Source organism: Tigriopus californicus, chromosome 2 (assembly GCF_007210705.1).
Source record: "Tigriopus californicus strain San Diego chromosome 2, Tcal_SD_v2.1, whole genome shotgun sequence".
Taxonomy (NCBI): Eukaryota; Metazoa; Arthropoda; class Copepoda; order Harpacticoida; family Harpacticidae; genus Tigriopus; species Tigriopus californicus.
Genome location: NC_081441.1, coordinates 10,796,919 through 10,822,036, shown reverse-complemented (window position 1 = coordinate 10,822,036; position 25,118 = coordinate 10,796,919). Strand labels below are relative to the sequence as shown.

At 41.6% G+C, this 25,118-nt stretch overlaps 3 protein-coding genes across 3 annotated transcripts in view; 2 read left to right on the top strand and 1 right to left on the bottom strand.

Moving 5' to 3' along the window:
- LOC131891041 (A disintegrin and metalloproteinase with thrombospondin motifs 9-like) overlaps window positions 1-16,104 on the top strand; it is a 35,494-nt gene extending 19,390 nt beyond the window's left edge. Inside the window, exons 4-26 of the mRNA XM_059240534.1 lie at window positions 1-185; window positions 276-490; window positions 621-776; window positions 1,138-1,284; window positions 1,828-1,972; window positions 3,194-3,629; window positions 3,707-3,886; window positions 5,026-5,366; window positions 5,436-5,565; window positions 8,994-9,346; window positions 9,407-9,574; window positions 11,823-11,984; window positions 12,080-12,526; window positions 12,593-12,814; window positions 13,177-13,332; window positions 13,419-13,610; window positions 13,690-13,920; window positions 13,986-14,177; window positions 14,246-14,399; window positions 14,464-14,650; window positions 15,214-15,350; window positions 15,424-15,620; window positions 15,690-16,104. Coding sequence (XP_059096517.1) covers window positions 1-185; window positions 276-490; window positions 621-776; window positions 1,138-1,284; window positions 1,828-1,972; window positions 3,194-3,629; window positions 3,707-3,886; window positions 5,026-5,366; window positions 5,436-5,565; window positions 8,994-9,346; window positions 9,407-9,574; window positions 11,823-11,984; window positions 12,080-12,526; window positions 12,593-12,814; window positions 13,177-13,332; window positions 13,419-13,610; window positions 13,690-13,920; window positions 13,986-14,177; window positions 14,246-14,399; window positions 14,464-14,650; window positions 15,214-15,350; window positions 15,424-15,620; window positions 15,690-15,788 — 4,832 coding nt within the window. The 3' untranslated portion in view covers window positions 15,789-16,104. The remainder of the gene's footprint in view (window positions 186-275; window positions 491-620; window positions 777-1,137; window positions 1,285-1,827; window positions 1,973-3,193; window positions 3,630-3,706; window positions 3,887-5,025; window positions 5,367-5,435; window positions 5,566-8,993; window positions 9,347-9,406; window positions 9,575-11,822; window positions 11,985-12,079; window positions 12,527-12,592; window positions 12,815-13,176; window positions 13,333-13,418; window positions 13,611-13,689; window positions 13,921-13,985; window positions 14,178-14,245; window positions 14,400-14,463; window positions 14,651-15,213; window positions 15,351-15,423; window positions 15,621-15,689) is intronic.
- Window positions 16,105-16,231: 127 nt separating this feature from the next.
- Window positions 16,232-17,307, top strand: LOC131891076 (caspase-1-like). The gene has a single exon (XM_059240580.1). The coding sequence runs from the start codon at window positions 16,248-16,250 to the stop codon at window positions 17,238-17,240; it is 993 nt and encodes a 330-aa protein (XP_059096563.1). The 5' UTR covers window positions 16,232-16,247; the 3' UTR covers window positions 17,241-17,307.
- Window positions 17,308-18,482: 1,175 nt separating this feature from the next.
- Window positions 18,483-21,105, bottom strand: LOC131891051 (myoneurin-like). Its single transcript, XM_059240546.1, has one exon. It carries the CDS (start codon window positions 20,262-20,264, stop codon window positions 18,822-18,824), a length of 1,443 nt encoding a protein of 480 aa, XP_059096529.1. The 5' UTR covers window positions 20,265-21,105; the 3' UTR covers window positions 18,483-18,821.
- Between the last annotated feature and the right edge of the window lie 4,013 nt (window positions 21,106-25,118).

Genomic DNA, 25,118 nt, shown 5'->3' with positions numbered 1-25,118 from the left:
ATTCTCAAATTGATCTCAATAATCAGCGGGCTCGTCGATCTTCTGTCAATTTTGAGCCTACCCCTCAACCTTGGACTCTTACATCTAAGAAGAATTGGGTAGAGGTATTGGTTGTTGCTGACGGTCCCATGGTTCAATACCATGGGGCCAATGTGGAATCGTATATTCACACACTAATGGATATGGTAAGTTGCTTAATTACTTAACCTCCAAATATATCCCTTCTCAAGCACTCTGAAGGATATTCCGTTCAAATTGTCGCGCTTTTTCTCCAGGTTTCCTTGATTTATCGGCATGAGAGTTTGGGCAACTCCATTCATATCTCCCTTGTGCAGCTCATTCTTTTGGACCGGACCGAGTCTTTTGCTCCTCAAGTCCAAGGTGAGCGGATCTCAGCCTCCGAAATGCTCAAAATCTTCTGCAACAAGTGGCAGAGGTCACTGAACCGTTACAGTAAAATCGACTATGATGTGGCATTACTCATTACTAGGTAAGTTCATTTAATCCATGGCTGGAACTTTATCATATGAGTCACGACAACCTTCCATTTGCCTCGAACATAGAAGACGAAATCGTACTCGAAGAACTTGTGATCTTGTACCGATCTGTTTCCATTTCAGAGAAAACCTATGTCGAAATACAAAATCTACAGGTCAGAGTTGCGATACGCTTGGCTTGGCTGAAATGGGAACGATGTGCGGCAATCATTCCTGTGCTATCGTTCAGGATAATGGCCTAAGTGCAGCTTTCACCATTGCTCATGAATTGGGCCATGTGTAAGTCGGATGCTTCTTTCCATTCAATAAGAGGCACATTCATGTCTTCTTTGACTTTGAACAAGATTTAACTAAGTAATAAACCCACCATTTACCCATGACTTATAGGTAGTAAAACCGCTTAATTACCCCCGGACCTTTGGACAATGGACATTTTAAGTATCTAGGCCACCTACATATCACGAATGGCCGACTATTTCAATGAGTTATGGATCCTGTAGGGGACACAAAAAAAATTAGATCCCAGCAATTACTAGAGTGGTCAAGAGTCCTGAAACCGGGGGATGCACTTCCTCGCCAAAGATGGGACTGATAGTGTTTCATGTACTAAATCATGAGCTTCTAATAATCTCTCTTCAAGGTTAAACATGCCCCACGATGATGACAAGAAGTGCTCCGAGTTCAATGCTTCCAATGTGTCGTATGTGATGTCTCGAATGCTGCATCATAACACGAATCCTTGGGAATGGTCCACCTGTAGTCGGGAATATGTCACCAAATTCTTGGAGTAAGTGAAGTCTTTTCCGGATTCCAAATAATGGCATAACTTACCGGATGAGTTGTGCCCCGAATGATTTTTTAATGACAGATACGCGTGTACGTTGTTATCATAAGGGGGTACTTTTCTGGGGCGAGTGTTAAGAAAGTCCAAGGCGACGAATGGCCGTGCAAAAGTCGTTACGATTTCCTTGTTTATTGCGTTTGCCCCCTGATTCGTGATGGAAGGACGTAGTTTGCTGGATTTTAAGTTCGCCAGGAACGTCCAAAAATTTGCTCCGGACTCGGGATTGCACTAATTGCCGAACAAGTCGTAAAAGATATGTGTGTGTATATGGAGGAACGAGCGAGGCTCTCAAATTTCATAACAAGCTCTCTCGCCAATCTAATCCTAGCCTCTCAAAGTTTTCTGTCCTTGGTCCAAGTTGCCTTCCGATACACTTACTACACGTACACACCGTTCCAAGATCGATATGTCCATGTGTGAAGTGTACTACTTCTTGGACTACAAAAGTTGAAGTGAGTATTATGTGTCTGCTTGGGTATGTTTCAGCTTGAATTATGGACACTGTTTGCAAAATGAGCCGCACCGAAATCTGCTGAAACGAGACGTGGCCAAACTTCCTGGCGAGTACTACGATGAAAACAAGCAATGCGAATTCGTGTTTGGACATGGATCAACGAAATGCTCATTCATGGTAATCATGTCTTCTTCCTCTTTAACGTCAATCTATCATCCTTCAATCGAGATATTTGGAGTCATTGGCTTCGCAGAGTCCATTGGAAAATCTGTCCACTTTAGACAGATGGCATTTTGCACTAGTAGAATATTCAACTTTATTCCTGCTGCCTTTTAAATTCAAATCAAAGTTGTTGGTTTTTTTATTTTGGACGTGTGATTTTAGGTCAATTTTGGTGAGTTTCTAGAAATACAATCAAGTCCCTGAAGCACGAAAGTAAACAAGTGACAAGTAACATCCCCGCCAGTTCCCCTTCACAATATCAATCAAGTCCTCTGTTTTATTACTCATTTAGTACTTCGGTTCAGCTCGTCTTTCCTAGTCTTAAAATGGGCCAAGATCCTGTTGACTTGACTGAAGCTGAACGTATCATCCCCAAAACGAGCGGGGTGTTTAGCATAACCTCTTTTGTTTGGAGTCCTGTGACCGGGGGTTGTCTCTTATGACTTGCTTTTTTAAAGAATTCACACAAACTGGTCAAATGTGATAGCCAAAATTGAAACAGATGCATTATCCCCTCCCTCCTTTTGAAGTACTTCGCATTTGATTTGACTGGTGCCTCGTAATAATTGTAAGAGTTGAAAACCCCTGGCAAGAGCGCATCTAATCTTGTATTTAAATAGTAAATTCAGACTTGTTTGCTTTTATGTGACGGCATCTGGCCATATATGAGAAAAATCTAAATCGATTCACATCCTGAAAAAAGTTATTGACCATTGGATTAATCTTCGAAAAAGCATAGTATCAAATGAAGTACTGAAAATGCTTATGATACTGTCGATCGAGGTATATGGGCCCATTCCTCCCTCCAAATTTGGCTATAAAATCCGTCGGTTATGTCTTACACTGAATCGCTCAAAACGCTCACAAACTTGGCTTGTTTTGAGGTATTTCATATGTTATGCTTCTGGATGAATCAACACAAATAGACCAACCCCTGCATGTTGGAATTCGACTGATGCTTAGCTTGCATTTATCTGTTATTTATGAAGCACATTAGTTTAAATGCTTCCAATTATGCCAGACTGACTTATGAACTGTTCAAGCACTATACGCACGTGCAAGGTGGCACAAACACCAACTTACGAGTGAACTGCCATAATGAGTAATTGATTCAATGGGTTCAGATTGTTCTTCTCGTTTGGCCCACATCTTGACCACATCCTTGTCTCTTCACAGCCTCAATGTTCCCGACTTTGGTGTGCCACTGCAGAAGGTGAGCACAAGGGTTGCCGAACTCAACACATGCCATGGGCCGATGGCACCGGATGTGGCGAGGGCCATTGGTGTCTCAAGAACCAATGTGTGCCTAAATCCTTGGATGATAAGAAAGTCGAGCACGGCGAATGGAGTGATTGGCAGCCATGGACCAAGTGTTCCCGCACTTGTGGTGGTGGGATCAAAAAGTCGATTCGGCAATGCACCAACCCAAGTCCAAAGAATGGGGGTAGCTACTGTGTCGGTATGCGAGTCAAATATGTGTCTTGCAACACCATGGACTGTCCCCGAGACACCAAGGACTTCCGATTGGAGCAGTGTGAGCAGTTCAATGGGCGCAACTTGAATATTGAAGGAGTGCCAAAAGACGTCGAGTGGGTCCCCAAATACACCAGTAGTAAGTTATGACCGGGAGATGGGTCTCGATGGGTCGGACAAGATTTAAGCGTTTTCTTCTTGTCTGTCCTCACAAAGTTAGTGGCTCGGATCAATGCAAATTGTTCTGTCGCATTGAACATTCCTCGGCCTACCACCTTCTATCGTCCTCCGTGATTGACGGCACACCCTGCGGAACAGATACGTTTCACACCTGCGTGGATGGACAATGTATTCCGGCGGGCTGTGACCGGGTCCTGAACTCGAACAAGGTCCAGGGTATGTACTACATGTACCAGTTTCTCTTGGAAGGAATGTGGCAGATTAACGCGCAGACGATACGATGCATGAAAGGGCAGCTGCCACCGAGATCACCCTCAACTAGATAATGTTGACAGATTGACCCTAAACTTGTACCGGTAGGCGGGAATGCCGCAAAAAAGAGCAAAGAGATAAGAGGAAATTGCTCTTTGGGGGCTGTTTTCGGTCTCGTTTATTTTGTGACCGAGACGAATGGGTTGTACTCGTACGAAGCTGGAAATTAGGGCGTTGTAACGGCACACAATATTCGAGTTCGGGTGGCGAGATTCATTAACAGAGCTTGGAGAAATATTTTTTAAATTTCAAATTAATTTTAATTTTTGGGGGAATTTCTATCGGGCAAAAAAACGTTCCTGGGAACATTTGCCTTTTTGGCAAAAGCTCAAGCTTTTCCGGAAATGCAACTAGAACCCCAATACGTACTTCACACACATACGAGCAAATTCAAAAAGATTTCCATTTCAGCGCTAGTCTCTTCACCCTGAGAGATAGGCTAGTTAAAACAATTAGTGGAACCAAATTTGATCCTCAAACCTGCATGGTTTAGAGTATTAATTTGGGGGTTCAAGGTAAGAGACAGTTTTGAGGGCTTTTGATTTCAAAGATCTGAAACAATGAAATTTGTTGAAACCATTGGTTCAAACTTCTGCAAAATTAGCATCATGTTGTCTATATACAGTATATATGCCTTTCTTATTTTTAAACAAGCTCATATCTTTAAGTTTGAGAAATTGTCTTCCTGTGAAAAAAATATTTTTTGTATACAAAAACTTTTTTATGATTATTTGGCCCTGTAAAAGAATTTTTTTCCGAGCTCTGTTCATTACAAGTACAAAATCTGATCTTTCAACCCATTTGGATGTGCAAGATCAATTGCAATGACATTTCTTGGCACGTCCACCTCACTTACATCATTACCGGACATTTTGAATGGTGCCAAAGTGCCTCAAATGTATCTCCTCCGAGCATTCACGCCCCACGCTGATATCCTACTTGAGTTTAGGGAAGGCAATTTGGCCATGTCAAATTAGTCGACAAGCACTTACTCCAAAGTGCATTCTCGTGATAGAACTTGTTATGATATTTCATTTCTCCAGATTGGTGTGGGGTATGTGGTGGTGACAACTCCACGTGTCAAGAGGAGCGTGGGAACTACAATTCCACCCGCTACGGCTACAACACGGTGGTCCGGATCCCTCCGGGTGCCACCCGCATCAAGATCTTGCAACACGGCTACCTCAACAAAAGCGACGACGACACTTACATTTCTCTCCGGGATGTGGAAACCAATAAATCTGTGCTCAACGGTGACTTTGTCATGAGTTTGTTCCGCAAGACGATACAATACGAAGGCACGGCCTTGGAATACTCGGGATCCCGTAGGGTAATTGAGCACGTCAAGAGCGTCTCTCCGTTGAAGAAAGGCTTAATTGTGGAGGTGCGAAATCGGATGTGAAATCATGTCCCAAGTGTTCGATTTCAAGTGTGTTTTGTTCATGTTCTCCAGGTGCTGATGGTGGGAAATTTGAATCCACCCCAAATCGATTACAGCTACGTGATATCGCGAAAAGAGCCGTCCTACTTCTACGAGGATCGTTATCCACCCAAATGGTCAAAATGTGACAGAATCTGCAAAGGTTCGTTCAAATCATTAACTTTAACGGCAAATTGAGAGTGCTTGTGAAATCGCACAAATTGATGCCAATGGCACAAGTCAGGGATTATTTGGCCGTCAGAGGTCGCGTGGGGGGAGCACCTAGAAACCAAGGATGACCCAATGATCAGTTCGCCAAAACCCCAGACTCGGGTATTGTTGGAGCATCAGCTTTAGTTTGGGCTACTTGAAGCTAGGTTGCCAAATTTAGAAAACCTGTTCATTAAACAGGCGCAAAAAAGTAACTAATTTGTTAATTGTGTTGTTACAAGCTCCCAAATCTAAGAGTCTTCCCCTAAATCTGGTCACCCTGAAGAGACCGTTAGTAATTTTTTGAAGTTATTGATGCCCATGTAATGCTTTACATCAATATCAGCAGGTTCAAGTCGTCTTGGATAGTAGGCTTCAATACATGAGAAAAGGTGAGCGAGACACAGCTAGGTGCTTGTGCTAGGCGTTTTGTTCTAGCAGTAATATTAGTTCTACGCAATTCAGCTTTTCAATTTGTTGAGAGATCTCCTTTTTAGTTCACCCTAGTGTCAAACATTAGAACGTGATCTCGACCTGTGCCGTTGCTAGTGCATTAACATGAAAGCCAGTGATGACTTCTCGCAACATCTTGTTGAATTTGAGATATAACGAGCTATAACGAGAACATGAATTGCAATATTATGTTGTTGAAATATGCATATCCTCATTGTTTGTCCTTGATTAACGACCCATGCATTTCAACCATATTTGTTTTATTAAGTGTGTCAAGGACTTTGATTTTGGTCAAAATGCAAAAGCAGTGTAGGTTAGTGTTCCATCAATGCAAAGATATTTCGTGACACTGTTGCAAAAAAAGAAAACTTACCAACGCAAAATGAAAATCGTAAATAGGGGTGCTTTTGAAATCGGGAGACAATCAGGAAAAAGATCATGTGGAGTGCCAAAAAATATTTACATAAACTTTGTTGAAACACCAAGCTTGTTCCATAGCGATGCATTTTCGATCAGGGCAAGTTTCCATTCTCTGTGATGCTAATTCATATTGTTCCAATCTTCACAGGAGGAGATAACTCGCTCCCTCCCTAGTAATTTTAAACCGATTTCTCTTACTTCGACTGTTGCAAAGATGTTTGAGAAGATCGAGAAGTTCAAACTTTTAGGATTTTTTGAAGTCCATGAAGTCCTTTCTCCTAGTTAGCACGGTTACCCAACTGATTGAGCATACAGTACGTATTGAGCAAGTCATAGAGGGAATGAACAAACAAGAGTCACATGATGTAGTCTATCTTGACTTTGCCAAGGCCTTTGACAAGGTATATCATGGCCTTTTAAGGCTCCATGAGATTGGGATCCAGAGCAAATTTCTCAATTGGCAAAGAAGTCTCATTTCTGGTAGGAAGCAATGAGTTAGGTTAGCTCATTACTTCTTTAAACAGAACCATAAACTTAATTATGAAAGACCAAAAATGGCATTGAGCAAAATTGCAAATAATGACGAAGGGTGCACGTACTCTCACTATCAGCTAACTATGGTTTTAAATCATATTAGCAGGTATGATTTCTCATCTAAACTATGCTGGGAGACAAAGGCGAAAGAAGAAAGTGCGCAACGTTACTAAAACAACCCTTATATTTCCTTTGAACAAAAAAGCTTGCGTCATGGTAAATTTTGAATAGTTTTGCTCCGGAACATTGTAACTTAGTTCAAATGATGTATTTACAAAGTTTTTAACATGATGATTTGGCCATGTACTGAAACAATTCCTCTATGAAAGCTGAGGTGGTGTTATTTTGAAAGGTTGTGCAAAATGCAAAAAAATTTACCCATTTAGGAAAGAATCATTTAAAACAATGGAAAGACGGCTCAATGACCTTTGGATCCACTCCTTTGAATACTCCACTTTTAGATAATGGAGGTAAAGATTTTGAGCAGTTTTGGCTATGAAAGATTTAGGTGTAGTCCCCCAAAATGATGGGAAGTACGATGAGAATATCCAGTTGAAAGTTGGCAAAGCTTTTCAAACATGTGGTTGGATATAGCGCACGTTTAAGTCTTGAGATATTTTCACGATGCTAACTCTGTACAAGTCGATTGTTCAGCCACATCTTGAATATGCTTCACCCATTTGGGCTCCAATGAGTTCAGCAGGTTTACAAAAGGTCGAACAAGTCCAAAGATGTTTCATTAGGAACATGACAGGATTGAGAGAGCTCTCATATTAGGAGAGACTAAAAAAGTAGGGAACTGTACAGTGTTCAGAGAAAGTACGAACCATACATACCAAACATACTAATAGTACCGATGGGGGCAAAAGGAACGATAAATCATGTTCAGCAAGATTTCTTTGCAACATTCATTTTTTTCTAGAAGATGGGAAAAGAAGCAACCAAAAAACAAAATCATTTTTTTTGTCGAAATGCGGAGCAGAATACAATTGAGATAAAATGTGCAAATTGTACAAAAAGATCGGATAAATGGAAAAAAATGTTTTTGCATGTTTTGAATAGTCTTGCTGATGATAATTACTTAGTATGTGGTAGAAATAGCCATGATTCGAGTGAGGTATTAGAAATGTTTTAGTTCAAATCTTTTCTTGGGTTGCTAAAAGTAATACCGGTATAGCCTTGAATAAATTGAAATTTCGTTCAATGACCTTTGAGAGCACCTTCTACATAACCCTTAAGAATCCAGGCTAGTTAGGACGTTCGTTTTGAAATTCACTTCTCTCTAATATTCGTCGGGAATTTGTTAGATGATCAAATCTTGTAAGATGTTAGAGTAAAAAAAATCTTTACGTTCCTAGTAATGGTAAGCAATGCCTACAAAAAAAAGAAACACAGTTATGTTTAGGTCTGAGTAATTTTCTTTTATCCCCAATTGCGATGAGCGTGTGGAAAAGTGATAATTCTCAATATGATATCATTGTTTTGACAATAGAAACATACTTGTAGATGAGGTCAGATAAACTTTTTGGTTCGCATGAGATCTTAAATTGGGGAAACCCTGTAAAAACTGGGTGTCTAAGGCAGTTCTGCTTTAGTTCTGAGGTCATGACTAGGGAAAACTAGGTTCAACTATTATAACCTTGTCCACCATGATGGGTTCTGCTAAAACAGAGAATGAATCAAGATCAGGAAAATGAATAACTCAGAGGTGAATCAGGTTCATTTACCTCTTGTTTTAGACAAAAGGGGAGTGACATGATGTAAAACCAACATTTTGTATACTTACTGAAGCCCAATCACTAGCGAAAGTTGAAAAATAGAAAGATGAAAAAATCTCCGTTTTTACTCATAAAGATGCATGAATGGTATGAACGAAAAAGATTAGGCGTGTCAAATTTGTCTAGACCCCAAGGCTGACAACAAATTACAGATAAAAAAGAGAGGAAGATTTGTTCAGTCCCTCCATATTTGCAGGGAAACGAACCGCTCCGTCCAAAGTATGCATTCGATCTTACCAAGGGCGTACTGAGGAGGTGGCAAACCAGTATTGTTCACATTTGCCAACTCCGGAAGTTCTGGTGGAGAATTGCAATGATTGCCATTTGGAATGGAGTCTGGAGAATCGCGATTCGTGCTCCTCCAAATGTGGAGCGGGGAAGCAAACCCTCCGATATGGTTGTGTCAAGGTCATGTCCGACGCTCGAGACACCCGCGAAACTGTGGAGGATCAATTGTGTATTAGCTTGATTGGTAAGAAGCCTCCTGAAGAGTTTGATTGCGAAGGACCGTGTGAAGGGGTTAAGTGGAACTTTGGACTCTGGTCAGAGGTAAGTTACAAAAAAGCTATATAAACCAATCGAGTCATTATGTGGGATTTTTGCTTGAAGTGCACTAAAACCTGTGGAGGAGGAGGATATCAATTCCGTAGTGCCCATTGTGTGGACAAGGATGGTAAGGTCCTTTTGGACGACGAATGCTTTGGTCTAGGGGCAATCACGAAACAAGCGTGCGGCCAAGAGACATGCCCAGAGTGGAAAACGGGCGATTGGACCTCAGTAAGCTACCTAAGTTTTTGGATTTAAAATGTAGCTACGTGAGTGAGACATTGAAGCAGGAGAATAAGATCATGTCATGACCGGTTTTTGAGAGGTCACCCGAACTTTTGGGGTCTTAATGACTCTTTGTTAAGGGATTAGATTACACCTAACATTGCATCTTTATAAACTGCCACCTGATCACTCATTAACATACAAAAGAAATACCTTCCACCATGAGTAAAAGCTGTTTTTGAATTCATTTCTGTTCACTTTAAGTTTGCTATTTTTGATATTTTTTGTTGATCAGGAATTTTAGTCAAAAACTTGTCCAAGTCTGACTTAAATCCTGCTACTGGACATTTATTTGACCCATGGTTTTTTCGAAGCGTACAAAACCTTTTTAGCTAATAACATGAGTTGCATTTTGGATTGTTATTGCCTTCGCTGTTTTCAAACGGAAAACGGGTTCATGGTAATGAATAGGGATCGGAGTTTTTTTCGTATTTTAAATTGATTTTATTTTTTTTGGAGGTTTTATCGCGGAAAAAAAAACATTCTTGGAACATCTATGGTTTGATGAAAAATTGCATGTTTATGTGAGTAGGGTGGGTGGGGATGGGACTAATGCAACATTGTAGGAACTTGTAAGAAAAGTAAGTACTTCATAGTTTTGACTTGCCTGGAATTTTTAGCCGGGCTCAAAAGTGTAAACCTTGACAATCTCTTCAATTGGCTCTAAAACCTGGTTGAGGAAAAAGCTTATGGATACTTTTGAAGACACATTATAAAAGAGACCTTTTGCACATCCTTTTAATGCTGCATTGTAACAATCTTCTCGGTTTGTTACAAATAAAGTAATTGGCCTAGTAATGACTCATCAGTCAGCTGCTACTTAAAGAACCCATTACATATCGTTCATTTCAATGGGGTGATATGATGCATGTAATGAGAGTGAAAATGCAAATGTCCCCTCCTTGATTTAAATGATGGTCAAATTTGATTGTATAAATGATCCAACAATGAATTAAAGTTGAAGGATGGAACAGACACTTGATCGGAATTGAAAAAAAATACCGTGATGTTTTGAGAATTTATAATCAATTTCAAAGATATGTGAAACCTCTTCTGGATATAATTGCTTCTTTTCGCTACGCAACAAAGAAAAACGATATGATTACTTTTAGAATTTGAGTTGAGAATAACTTACAGGGTGGATTTTATAAGGTGTTGCAGAATTTGCTTTGGCAAATGTGGCTATATGGCTGAACCATTTACTTTCAAAATAGGTGCCCCAATTTCCAACGGCATTTGCTTTGCATTGAAACCATTGCGACACTTGTTGAACAACAACTTTCGAAGAACGGAAGCCAAGGTTAGCAAGTCATTTTTAGGAACAGTGCAGAACGTGCCGGCGGTGAGGCTGACAGTGGGTGCTTTCTGTAAATATTTTCGGTCAAGAGGGACCAATTTGACTAACCTTTTTTATACTGAAAGGGAGTTCATCGAAGAGTCTAAATACAGAATCTGGTGTATCTAGAGCAATTTTCAAAGAGGCTTTGTTTGTAATATTTTATCCCGTCCACCTTGTAAATTATTGTACCTATAGCGTTAACGTGGTACATCTAATCTATTGAAACATATAATACACAAAAAAAACATTGCAACGGTACTTTTGAGACTAAAAGTATTATTTTTAGATTGACACATTTTAAAAGCTTAGCAAAACCTATCTGGCAATCATTCCTCAATAAATTTGTATATTTGAGATCGTCTTTTCTTCCTGCATCAGGGAAAAACCCATTTCAAAAGATGCATTTTTGAAAATTCGCTAAAAATTCGCCATCGAAAGTTATATAATATAGCTTCCATTTAACTTTGTTAACGGTTGCGCTTTTAATTATTCCACAATCAAAAGCTCTTATCAGTTTTTGCTTCATTAAATTACACGGATGCAGTAACCAATACCATGTCTTGGGATTTGATATTACCTATAACAGCTCAAAATATCTTAAAGACTTTTAGAGCAATCTCTCAAAATTGGACGTTGGTGCTCTACAAACTTTCGGAATAACTTACGATGACAGGAGTTACCAACTTTATTTTCGGGAACGAATTGAAACTGGATAGATATACAATACTATATTCCAGAACTTTCCCCATTCTAAGGTATTGCAACGTGACACAATTTCCTTTCTATTCGGAAATGCAACCAACTTTCCAGTCTCGTTGCATGAGCACTTCTCAACTTTTGTTTTCCGTCCAATAGTGCAGTGTGACTTGTGGAAGTGGAGTTCGCCAACGGCCATATTGGTGCGAAGTAGAGGGAAAGAAAATTGAGGGCCGCTATTGTTCCGGCCAAAGTGTTCCACGACATTACGCAGGATGCGAGAAGAAATGTCTCAAATGGTTCCAAGGAAATTGGACAGAGGTACGCTTGCTATATTGTTGCAACTATTCTCCAAGCTCCAGACATAAAGAATCCCTTGCGATCCATTGAGTAATATTTTGATTCTTGTCCTTCAGTGTTCCACAACTTGTGGCGAAGGAGTACGGACCCGAGAGATCTTTTGTCAAGACATTCAAAGGGATAGAAAAGTGGATGATAGACATTGCGGAAATCATAGACGACCCAACCACGAAGAATCTTGCAACCAAATCTGCTCCTCATTCAAGTCCAATCGAGCCTTCACGAGGAAGGAAAATGAAGTCCTGAAGAACCCAAATCGAAAGAAAAAGCGATCCAATTACGTTTGGAGAGTGGGCGCATGGCAAAATTGCACTCAAGACTGTCAACAGAAACGGCAAGTCGTTTGTTTTGACCAAGACCACGATGTCAAGATGTCCGATTTCAAATGCAAGAGCGAGGGGCTCCCAAAACCATTGACCAAGAAGTCCTGTCAGGATTTCGATTGCCGAGTAGGCAGATGGTTGGTGGGTAGTTGGTCCAATTGCTCGGATTCATGTGGACAGGTAGTTCGACCACTGTCAGCTCAAGAGAGTTCAACCTGGTCCAACTTGTTCTTATTGGTTTTAAAGGGGTCTCAAAGGAGACACGTCAGATGCGTGAGCAGGAAATCGGATTCCTCTAACCAATCGATAGACAAAAAATATTGTCCTGATCCGGTCCCTGATGACGAGAGAGTGTGCTCGAGCGGCTTGCCTTGCTTTCATGAGGTTCCTCAATCGAGTCACGTGGAATATTTTCAAGAAAATGGCCTTTCCAACGAGCCTCAATGGCGACATGGCGAATGGTCCGAGGTATATACTATAATACACAAATGTGTGTTAAATCTTTCTCCTTTCTTTGCAATTGTTCCATCATGTGTCATTTTATAAAAAAAAGTATCACGCCGAAAATCAATCTCTATGGAATTATTTACCGAGTTCGCAGAGGCTATTTTTTGGAAATAGGTTCTCGCATTGCAGTTGGTGTATTATAATTTCCGCTTGATTGACTCTATTTGGATACTTGGAAAATGTATAGCTATTACTCATGCCCTGAACTAAATGATACTAAAGTATTGATTTTTATCCCTTGGAATTATTACCCGTCTATGACGTACAAGGCACATCAAAGATCTCTTTGTCATCTTTTACCGGGCCTCTCCTTACGTTTCCAGTGTACACAGACTTGTGGGAGTGGAGTACAACGTCGAATTGTGGTTTGCCAAATGTCAAATCACAGCAATTCGTGCGACTTGGACAAGAAACCCCTCGAGGAGCTCATCTGCAACACTCAGCCGTGTCCTCGATGGAACTTTCAAGAGTGGAATAGCGTGAGTACAACCAGCACGAACTGGCAAAAATAGAATCTTAAAGAGCCTGCTCCAAGTCCATAAAAATCCGTTGTTTCGTTGTTTAGTGCGACGTTCCTTGTGGACAAGGCCATAGACATCGTCTGGTTCGTTGCCAAAACCATTTGGGAGAGGCCTTGCCAGACTTCAATTGTGAATTGGCCAAGCGACCCCTAAGTTCCGAGGAATGCTCTGCAGGCCGCAACTGTCAAACGCCTCGAAAGCCGAAATATCGCTGGAAGCAATCACCATGGAGCATAGTATGTAGAGCCATCCAATTTTTCCATGCCATTAACTCGTGCACCAAGACTCGATTGTATCCCCATTGACCCACTTTAGTGTTCCAAGGCCTGCGACGGAGGTTATTCCAGACGGACAGTTCAGTGCGTAGACATCAGTAATGGTGGCAAAGTGGTCAATGGTCAATTCTGTGCCCTGTCACACGGTAACGCAATTCGTACTCGAAGGGTTCGTCGCCGCGGGTTCCGCCCAAATCGGAAGCCCAAGACCAAAAAGAAGTGCAACAAGCTCCCATGTCCATTCAAATGGGTGTCGGACATGTGGTCGGAGGTACGGTCGGCTCAACAGACACGTGGCCTAAACGGGTTCATTCAACTTCTAGGTATTCATTGCAGTGTAGCCACACGTGTGGTAAGGGTGCTCAACATCGACGGGTGACTTGTCATCGAGTGAACGCCTATGGCTGGATTGACCCCGAAGAAGTTTCCCACGGATGCAATGCCACGGCTATGCCCGTCACTCATCAGGATTGCGTTTTGACCTCTTGTAACGCCCGCTACATGTGGCAAGTGGAACCTTGGGGATCGGTGAATAGATTGGGCGGAGTCATTTCAAAGACAGGCGCTAAAGAATGAGATATCTGACCTACTTTTAGTGCTTTTGGAAGAACAAGAAGTGCGGGCGCAGAGGGCGGCAGAGGCGAAAAATCAACTGTGTAGATAAATACGGGCAGAAAACGAGGAAGAAGTATTGCAAGCGCCATCTTGCGAGTAAACCCAAGAAATCGAGGAGATGCGAGAAGAAGATTTGTGAGTTATGCAGCATTAATATGCCGATTGGATATTGACATTAAAAACTCTCTACATATTTTAGGTGGATTCAAGAGTTGTCTAGACCGGAAATTGAAAACAGGCAATGATACCGACGGAGAGTATGAGATTCTCTTTGCCGGGGAAAACGTGAAGGTATACTGCCATGATATGAACACGCCCAGACCCAAAGAATACATCACTTTGCCTACTGGAGGACGTGGCAACTATGCCGAGATTTATTGGTTTCGGTAAGCATGCGAAACATCCTAGCTGACATTGGTTGGCCATGTATGTCATTTTGTTTGTCGTTGATTTGGCACATTTGGGCAAATATTGCCGGACACAAATTGCTAATCGAACATCATTAATTTGGCCAAATAGTTTCTGCTCATTTGACCTATGAAATGACGTAAAGTCAAAGCTGACTCAATTTTAAAAATCGGTATGAACTGGCATTTTGTAAGAAGCAAACGAATCGTATTGGATGTCCGGGGTGGCTTTGGTCACTTTGATTCCTTCATCCATCATGTTGCCTTGGCAAGCCTGAAGGAAGAAAAGCTTTCACGGTCAGTGGAATACGGAATCAATTTTCTTCGCTTTTTACTTTATTTCAAAACGTCGAGTTCAAAGTTGGGACTTTAAGAGGACTTTTAGTGTGACTTCAGAAGAAAATAAATAAACTTCAGAAATTGTAGCAAAGCAACAGGTCAATGGAAAACGGAATCAATTTTCTCTCCTCAGAGCTGTTCAACGCCACAAAGCTTTTGAACTCTTGCACATTAATGCGCTTGCAATTCTATCATTTCCTTAGGTTGAACACTCCAGATCATTGTCCATATAACGGAGCTCGGAATGACAGTTGCGATTGTGTCAATGCTGCGAATGAACGAGAGGGCCTAACCAGTTTCCAAAAGATTAGGGTGAATGTTACATCGTTGAAAGTTAATGGTAAGTGGAACAAGCCGTGTGCTTGTATACGTTTCTAATCGTACTTCATCAATATGTCATTGTTGGATTTCAGCTCATGATTTCACATTTGCTACGCAACTTCGAGGCCAACCTGTTCCTTATGGCGAGGCTGGCGATTGCTACAGTACAGACAATTGCCCTCAAGGTCAATTTGGAATTGATTTAACTGACACGCCCTTTGTTGTGGCACATTACATTGGATGGGCTCAACAAGGCAACCAGCCGAGTCTATGGCTGAAGAAAGAATCGGTAAAACCAGTCTAGTGAGATTGTTTTTGTTTAGAATAGTTTATATGGTTCCACGGGATTTTTTATTAGGATAATCAGGTGATCCACGGGAAATGTGGAGGATATTGCGGATGGTGTAAACCAGATCCGCTAAACGGGCTCAAACTGGATCTACGGCCCCCGAGTTAAGGCTAAACTGATCGCTACTGCCATGAACTGGATCCTGGTGTTCCAATGCAACTGGAGAAAAAGTTTTTTATGATCTCTTTAGATGTTGTTCAAGTGTTTTTCTCCTTTTAAAAACCCAACTTCATTCTCCACCTGACCAGAGCACTGCCCAAAAGCTTTGTATTAAACGAACCAGTAGCTTCTTTTGGTGTCATACTTAGAATCTCAATCCAATCATCTACTACTTAGAATCTCAATCCCAACGATGATGTTTTCATCCATAAATGCAACGTGTGAAGTGTAAGCAAAGAAAGGACAATAAATATTATCTCTAACATCACTACCTTCTGGATGAGCTCATTTCATACTCTGCACCGCTAGATTAAAAAGATTGTATCGCAAGTCAGCCTTTAGAGACCGCAAAAAATGCCCGATCATTTCCACATTACCTCAACTGATTTTCATTCAGTCTCTTTCAAAATGACAGAAGTCGCGGATGCCTCAGTTCAAACTCTCTCTTCAATTGACGTCGCTCAAGATGATGTGGACGCAATCAAGTTTAGTCCCCTGGTGGTCCAACTGGTGACTACCAAACCAAAAAAAGACGATCCACCATCTTGCACCTCCTCTGGGACCATCGTAGCTCCTCCAGGAACACAAGTGCCTTCCCACCAACGAGCTATCCGACGAGTCATGCCTGCCATTGAGGAGGATTGCTACAATACCAAGCACGAAGAGCGTGGATTATGTCTGATCCTTGAGCATGATGAATTTCGCCCTCAGTTGAACATGTCGAACCGGAAAGGCTCCGAAATGGATTTGAAGGCCTTGACCTCCTTGTTCAACCGCATGGGCTTCAATGTCAACGTCCAGCGGAATCTGCCTTATGGAGAGATTTCAAAGCTTCTGGCCAGGGTGGCGGCCATGGACCATTCGAAAAGTGATTGCTTTGCCATGGCGGTCTTGAGTCACGGAAGCGAAGGGATCATGTACGCCTTCGATGCGGCTTATCCGACACAAAAGCTTTGGGAACCATTCACGGCTGACAAAGCCCCAACTTTGGCTGGTAAGCCTAAGCTTCTCTTTCTTCAGGCTTGCCAAGGCAGCATGATGGATGAAGGAATCAAAGTGACCAAAGCCACCCCGGACATCCAGTACGATTCGTTTGCTTCTTACAAAATGCCAGTTCATACCGATTTCCTGATTGCTCACTCGACAATCACGGGCTATTACTCGTGGAGGAACACTGTGCAAGGCAGTTGGTTCATCCAGAGCTTGATCAAGGTGATGGATCATTGTCGGGATCACCGAGATCTGCTCTCTATGTTGACTCTGACCCATAAGCTAGTGTCGTCAGAATACGAATCGAGCTCGTCGTACTCTCACCTAAGCGAGAAGAAGCAGACCCCTTTCCTGTATTCGACATTGACCTACAAACTGTACTTGGACCCTAAGAAGATTGATCGTACGTAATTACTAAGCATGATTAATTCGCATGAAACTATTGACTTGTTAAGACATTAAAAAAAGCTGCATATCATACATTGGTACTAGAAGAACACGGCATTGGCAACGATGGCCACAACACTGGCAATAACGCTGAGAATGGCCAATATGGCCGTGGTGTCATCGCTGTCCAAAATGACTCGGCTGGTATTGATTGGTGGATTAATCCGATAGGTAAGTCTGAAAGCTCCGGTAGGAAGCATGCCATGAGTAGCTATAGATATCCCTAGAAAGTTTGACGGTGTAGTAAATGTGGCAGGTAGGGATGCTCCAGCCGCTGGGACAATTAGCATGGATTGCTCAACGAAGACATCGTCATTTAGGAAGTAATAAAGCGCACTGTTTTCCATATCCAAGGTGAACGCGGTGAACGTCGTGGTGATGGTGGAGCCAATTGGACCTCGAATGGTAAATGTGCAAATGGTTCCAATTGGGAGAGGGCTCGGGAAATTCAAGGACGTTATTACACCCTCAGTAGCCGTGAACTGCTGTGGAGGTGGAAAGAAGTCCGGCAATTCTAGCATTGACTCTAAATCAGCACAATCACTTAAAACTAGGGTGGGGACCAAAGTCCACACAAGTGCCCGAAAGAGATTTTCCATGGTGTTCACGAGTCGAATCCCTTGGAGTGAATGGCATTGTCCATATCCGGACAAGTTCCATTTCAACTGGTAATTCTCCTCGGTAGCTCAAGACACTAACTGTACAAATTAATCCGTTGTCTTGGTAATCGGTTCTCCAGAGGCCGTAAAACAAAATTTGAGCTTCGTCATTGTGATTTTTTTGTGACTGACCAGCTCTTTTGGCGATCTGCATCCAAGCTGCATTTTCGTCACAAATCGTAGGTTTTGTAACATAATCTGCGTATTAAGTTATCCATAAATTTGTCACCTCGGTTGTAACTCATTGAGGATGCATGGTTTCCGAAACGTCCTCAGATCTCACCACAATTGGCATGCAGAAACATCTTCGTGAGAATTTGCGGCGATAATTGTGATTCTAAAATCATTCCGAAGGGAAAGTGGTTTTAATGGGTCGTTTCTGGTTGGATTGGAGCAATGATTTGGTTGATCTTCATTAGTAGCAGCGACCAAATGAAAACAGAACGAGAAGACCAACTATTTCTACCACAGAAATTGTGCATTTCTAAGAATATTCCATCCATAGAAAGAAAATCTCTTGCTGCGAATACGGCCGAACGAAGAGACATAAGGCTTTTCGCCATTGCCATTTATTTTCAGTGGCCTGATTGGTGACTGACAGAGATAATAATCTGAACAATTAGTTTCAAGAACTTGCGTTATATATCAAACTTTAACAACCTCTCCATTTCTAGGATCACTAAACATTTGCCGCCAATGCCCAACCCCCCTAAATGTATAGGGAAAAATGATGGGCAAAAGACATTGTGCTGGCGAAGAGGAGCATATCCATGACTTCAACAAACACACCCACCAATGGCAATCCTTAAGTAGTCGTGGAAAAAAGTACAAAAGCCATTGAAGTCCGAAGGAAGTAAGGTCAACGAGTCGACCAATCAGTCTTGAACTAGGACGTGGACGTTGCGTGACGCTTCATATGCAATGATAAATGATCACTTCTTGAGAAGGTTCGGTCACAGTTGTTACATTTGAAAGGTTTGGCTCCGGTGTGCTTCCGATAATGTCGGGTGAGTTCGTCTGAGCGAGCGAACTTCCACCCACAGCCATCCCAGGAGCACTCATAGGGCTTTTCTCCCGTGTGCGTCCGTTTATGAGCCTTCAGATGGGAGCTTTTCGTGTAGATCTTGTCACAACCCGGGAAGTCACACACGTGGTTCTTCCTGCGGACGGAGGAGGGAAAACTCTCAGGGGCCTCTTCTTTGTAGACCAGATCTTTGACCATGATGGGCGATGAGTCTTGGGACGGGTCATGGACGGTGGCATTCCAAATGCTGTGATCAAAAACTAGCTCAATGCCTTTAGCCTTCTTCCGCTTGGGGGATCGCGATTTCTTGTCCTCCACTTCCGGCTCCGGGGAGTTGCTTTGAGTCTCGGACTGTGGATCATTGGAACACAGAGGGCTGTACTGAGGAACACTTAGGATGACCTTCTGAGAGTCTTGTAAAGGGCTAGTGATTGGAATGGGCTCGATTTGGATCGAAGGAGGTAGTCTGAGGTTGTGGATCAGCGGGCCGTGATCCGTGTGTTCGCTCACCGTCAATGTCTTGGTGGGGCGGGCCCTTTTTCGTCGACTCGCCCCTTTCAGCACGGGACATAGAGCCTGACGAAAGTCATCGGATCCATGGTCCGTATCACTTGTGAGCCTATCACCTACATTGCTCTGACACAATTTCTGTTGGAGTTCCACGCTCAAGTTGTCCACTTTGCTCCCTCCAGAACCCCGCTTGGGCTCCCCCTCCATTTCTGGCGGGTCCATTTCTTGATTCAAAACCATAATTCCAACGTCGTCGTTTTCCCCTCCAATACCCGTGCTCAGTTCATGTTCTTCGTCAAGTGTATTGATTTTATGTCGTGCTTGAGAAAGGCCTTCTTCGACGTGGTTGGAGGCCGTCGTCGACAATGCCGTCCTCTTTGTTGTCGTCGTCGTCCTCGTCGTAGCCTCTGAACTGGCAAGCAGGGTAGGCAACACGAAACAGGAAGAGGGAGGCTCTTCTTTGATTATTCCTGGTCCTGGCCTTAGTAGCCCTTGGTTCTTGGGCCCAAGATCCAGTGACGGCTTTCTAAGCCGATTATGGCCCCGGTGAGAGGCCAACTGGGTCTTGTCAGCATAATAATGATGATTACGGTGACGATGGTGATGATCTGATGAGGTTTCTTGAGGTCGAAGAATCTCTTTGGATTGGCGCTCTTGGCACAAAAACGACCCCACTTCCAATAATCCTTGTTTGCTCAAAGTATTCCTGGTGGCATTCGTTGGCGACGAGTCAATGTTGGGAGGAGTTATCAGGGATATCGATGTTGAGGCTTGTCTCCTAGTCATGCCAATCATGCTTTCAGGGACGTAAAATCACCAGACGAGCCCAAAGTCGGCGGTGTTGCACATTTGGTGGCCAAATTTTGAAGCCACTTCAAAACTGATGACGACAACAGTTTTTGAAATGTTGTCCCTGCACACCACTCACACACACCTCATTCGTATACAGAAAACGCGCAGAAACGCCCGTCCAAAAAAAAAGAGGTTATATTTTCATTCAGTGAAGCAGATGGAAAAAGGGAAAATCACAACGAACGAACGACAAGTTGTTTGAGTTGCGGGCCAGTTTCTAACTTGATCATCAGCTTGCACTCCTTCTCATCCTCGTTGTCGTGCCTCTGGATCGTGGATACTGCTTCATATACTGCAGTACAAAGTACTCCGGTCCTGGTAGTAGCTAAGGCAGAGGAGGAGTTCGTGGTGGTGAATGTTGTGGATTTGGATGTGGAGAATGGAGAAGATCTCGGTGGTCGGGAGTGAGGGCGGAGCGCCCTCATTTGTCCCTATTCATGCCAATGAGGAGCTCTCAACCTGCCCTGAAGTGTGTACACAATTTGGGAAGGGCAAATCATCTTATCAATTTGCAACAAGTTGCCACACATGCAAAATCCCTTTCAGTCTTTTATTTCGTCAGTTCAAACGGGATTATGAGTTTGTCACAATTTTGAAGAATCTGCCGCTCGAAGAGAAGCAAATGGTGAAGTATCCACGAGCACTGAAATCAAACACTGCCCAAGAGACTGAACTCAAAAACAAGTTTGACACCTAGGCCTGGCGTTTGAACTCGGAGAAGAGCGAGGGAGATCAAATTATCCCCGCTTCAATGATGGATACTTGCTCACTTTCCATGAGGATCTACTGTTTCCCCCACAAAAAGTCCAAGAGAAACAGAGAGGTTACGGGTTTTCAATGCGTGACATTCCGTCCGAGATTCAGTGCAAATATTTGTACTCTGGGTCGTTTTATTTAGCCGTAACACGAGCAAACGTAACGGTGATGAAAGTACAAACATTGGTATGGTGAGAGATGGAGAAAGACACCAGGTGGAAAAGTAAAATCAAAATTTATCGAGGACTAGAAACAGTTTAGATCACACTTGCTCGTATGAAGTCAAACCTGATAAATATCAAAGTATTGGCAAATTTGCTAATGCATTTTCTGGGAGTTGTTATACCACAGCTTGTCATTCTACCCTTTTTCAATTCTTTTGTTTTACGAAATATTTTTTAAGTTACTCAGAAAATAGTAGGTCCAAACTTTGACTTTTTGCCTTCAATTTTTTTAATCATAGGTCCAAACCTTAATGGACTCTTTTGCCTGCCTTTTAGCTTTGCGTAGAACGGAAGTTATTGTTACTCCTTGATGAAAACTATTATTTAGGAAAAAACTTGGAATTTCAAACATATTCATACTCAGATCAAATACTATCCCAGGTTACCGCTTAAATTGATTCCTTGATTGTAGCAATAAAAGCCTGCATCAATTGACCAATGCGTTGGGCAAAAAGGTCCATCGGCATGGAAAGGAATTCAAATATCTTTTGCAACGTAAAATAAAACAATAAAAAAACAAGCTAGTGTTTGACTTGGTCGACAATCAAAAAAAAACAATTATCCCTAAAAGATACCGATACAAAATGGGTGTGAAACCAAGGAGATTATGGTTTAGAGACTGTTGGAGGGCAATATTACAGACAACACATCATAGTTTACAAATTCCAAACCTTTGACGGTTTATTTTCCTTTCTTGTTCCCTGGGTTTTCAGACTCCCAAGAGAGCAGAAAAAATCACGTTGCATTTCAAGCAGGGTGACCAAGAGGTGAAGAATTTAAGTACCAGAAGAGTCAAATTGTAAAAAGGAAAACCCCTACAACGAACATTAACAACAAATGTAATCAAGAAGTACAGAAATAGACTCAGATTGGGAGTCACAACATTTTAGTGTTTTAGTAACTCCCACATATAACTCACAGACCTCTGTGGTAATTGTAATCGCAATTGCAATTACGTGGATGCATTTACATGTTCATGTAATTATAATTCATTAAGTACATTTGAACTCAGGGTAATTGTAATTTGTAACACACTGAGGGCCGCAAGGCCACTCAAGGTGCAGTGAGTAGAGTTGTTCACATCGTACTGGTTTTGTATTTCACATACAACGCGGTATTTATAAAGGATTGGAGCTAACGCAGTAGCTCGAATTAGCATCTCGCTACAAATTACAATTGACTACATATGTACGTACATAATTGAGCTTTTTCAATTCCAAACTACAATTACATTCTCACTCACATGACACGTTTTCACGCACAGACTCTTAAATCATCCTAACACATACATTGTCATTTAGGACACAACACCTATTTCCAAACGTTTTCTGTGCGGTTGTAGTTATCTTTAGGCAAATCTATCTCGTCGAATTCCAGCGTCTTTGGCGAACGCCTGATGCTAAATTGACATATGCTCAGCAAAGCAGTAACTAAAAATGATAAAGCACAAAATGTCTGTTTTCAAAATATTTTTTTTTTGAAAATATATGAAGATGGTTGAAACACCAATAGCCTTGTTTCGACGTGGACTTCTAGACGTCAATCTACTGCCGCTCTGTAAATGTGCTAACCCTCCTCAATGAAAAACATTTCTACACAAACTCCATGTGTGACGGGATCTTTTGGCGAATGACTCCTATCATCTCCTACTTCTCTACCTTTAATCTTATTTAGTTTTTAACCTTTGGCTTCAACACTTCATTTTTAAAAACCATTACTCTTCTATCATCAGCTCTTGGTGCCTTGAGTGGTTTCTCAATAAATAATAAACAAATAAACAATACACCAAATTTTCTAATCTGAAAAGAAATTAGGGCAAATCTTTTACTCTCTTTCTCTTGACCACTCTGAATAGAAATTAATGCCAATTTCGACCGAAATTGAGTCTAAGTTGGCTTTTTAGATAAATCACCTTCGAGGGAAACAGCTTTTTCAATGGTAGATAGATGCAAACCTGCTGAAATTGATGACGCCAACACGAAAACGGCCATTGTACAAACCAAATTACTCGCATCTGATGTTATGATTTGGTCATTCATGTTACGAGAAGATATTAAGACAAAGAATGTTGCCATTGCGAAAAGACAATACCTGAGTTTCAACAAAACTCACCCAAGACATTTTAGGCTGATGTCTCTAAAATTTCTCATTCTTCGTAATAAACTGAATAAATGAATAAGATACCAGAGATTTAGAGTTTGATCAAATTTGCAATTGGTAAGAAAATTAGATGGATTCTTATGATTGGGAACAATGAGACGGTTTTCAGATTTTCGCCCAAAAAAGTCCAGAATTTACATGGCCGTGGCTAGGGGCAATAATGTCGAATGCCTAGATAAGAAAGGCCCAAAAATTACAATTTTCAAAATTACAAATCATTGCTTTATGAGAAAACATTCTTTTCCACCGGAATTGCCAAAAGCAGGAGAATCCCTTTTTTCTGCTGCAGTTTTCTAACAATCTCCGGTATAACATATCTCAGATAAAAATGCTGGCAATCGTTTAACCCTCCGAAGAGTCCGAAATATGGAAAAACCGTTGCCAGTTCCGATATGTTTCTTTTATGTATGTTCTATATACTTTTTTATGATTGCTAAAAGCAGTTTAGGAGCGGAATTCTGATGAGAAACCGGACGAAGAAAATGAATATCCGAAAAATAACGATTCATTTTTAAGGTGCCACAGGAAATATATGAACGCCAAAAGTGGATTTAAATTTGTCAAGCCAACTAAGCTGAAATGAAGTGAAAGAAGCTTTCTCTCCTCAAAAATCTATTACAATTACCCATATTGGGTTCATAATTCGCCAAATGTACCGATTCGTATTTGTTCCTTTCTCAGAATCTGGTTTGGCAAAGTTTGGAAATTGCCCCTAGCGACATAATTAATGTCTTAATCAAGCAATCAGGCTACCATAAACTGCCAATCAACTTTACTTTCATTCCTGATTTTGGATACAAAATTTCGCCAAAACTTTGCATCTCTTCGCTCACTCCCGAATTTTCCTCATGCAGAAATAGAAATGACGGGTTTCGGAATTTCTTCATAAAGTTTGCCTAGACAAAACTTTCGAAATGAGTTTATATAAATCACGCTCTTAATTGTACCAGGTCTTCAAGTAAGTTTTGAAGTATTTGGAAGAAGATAATGAATATTCAGTGGCTTGCTGTTATTCAACATGAGCGAAAGTGGGTAAACCTCCACCACCCTTCACTTAAATTCAGATTGAACTTCATTTTGAATACATTAAATCCCTTGCGAAAACAAACAGAAAAAAACTTTAAATACTGTCTTTGCTTCACAGCCTTGGGCTAAGCAAAAACCGAGAACTGATTTACAAAAGTTTTATTTCATATAGCTGAATATTGTAGTTCTACTAAATCTGCTTGGCCCGGACTTTCAAAAATCATCACCCAGCGAGTTTCTTGCAGTTTTGATGCTTACCGTGCTTACCCTATTTAGGAACCCTTAGCCCAATCATTTTCAATCAACAGGCGCGCGTCCAAGTTCAGCGTGACTGCTTCGGAACACACCCTAACAGTTGAACAACCAGAATAGTGGAAATATCAGGCGATAAAACCAACTCCCTCTGGTCATTTCATGGCAACGTTATTTTGGTGGACAGTGCTTGGATAACGGTGAGAAATCTGAGGGGAAAAACTAGGGAGAACCAGTAGCTTAAAGATCATAACTTGTCTTGAGGCAATGAAGCTAAATGCATCCATCCCGGTGCTTCTTTTTCTTTTACCCACCTGACAACCAATGAGAAATTTACCTTCATTTCTGCTCTAGTTCTACTGAGCTAAAACCAGAATTG

Excerpts from the sequence above, each read along its gene's own strand:
- LOC131891051 (XM_059240546.1), bottom strand. The coding sequence starts at position 20,264 with ATGATTGGCATGACTAGGAGACAAGCCTCAACATCGATATCCCTGATA.
- LOC131891076 (XM_059240580.1), top strand. The coding sequence starts at position 16,248 with ATGACAGAAGTCGCGGATGCCTCAGTTCAAACTCTCTCTTCAATTGAC.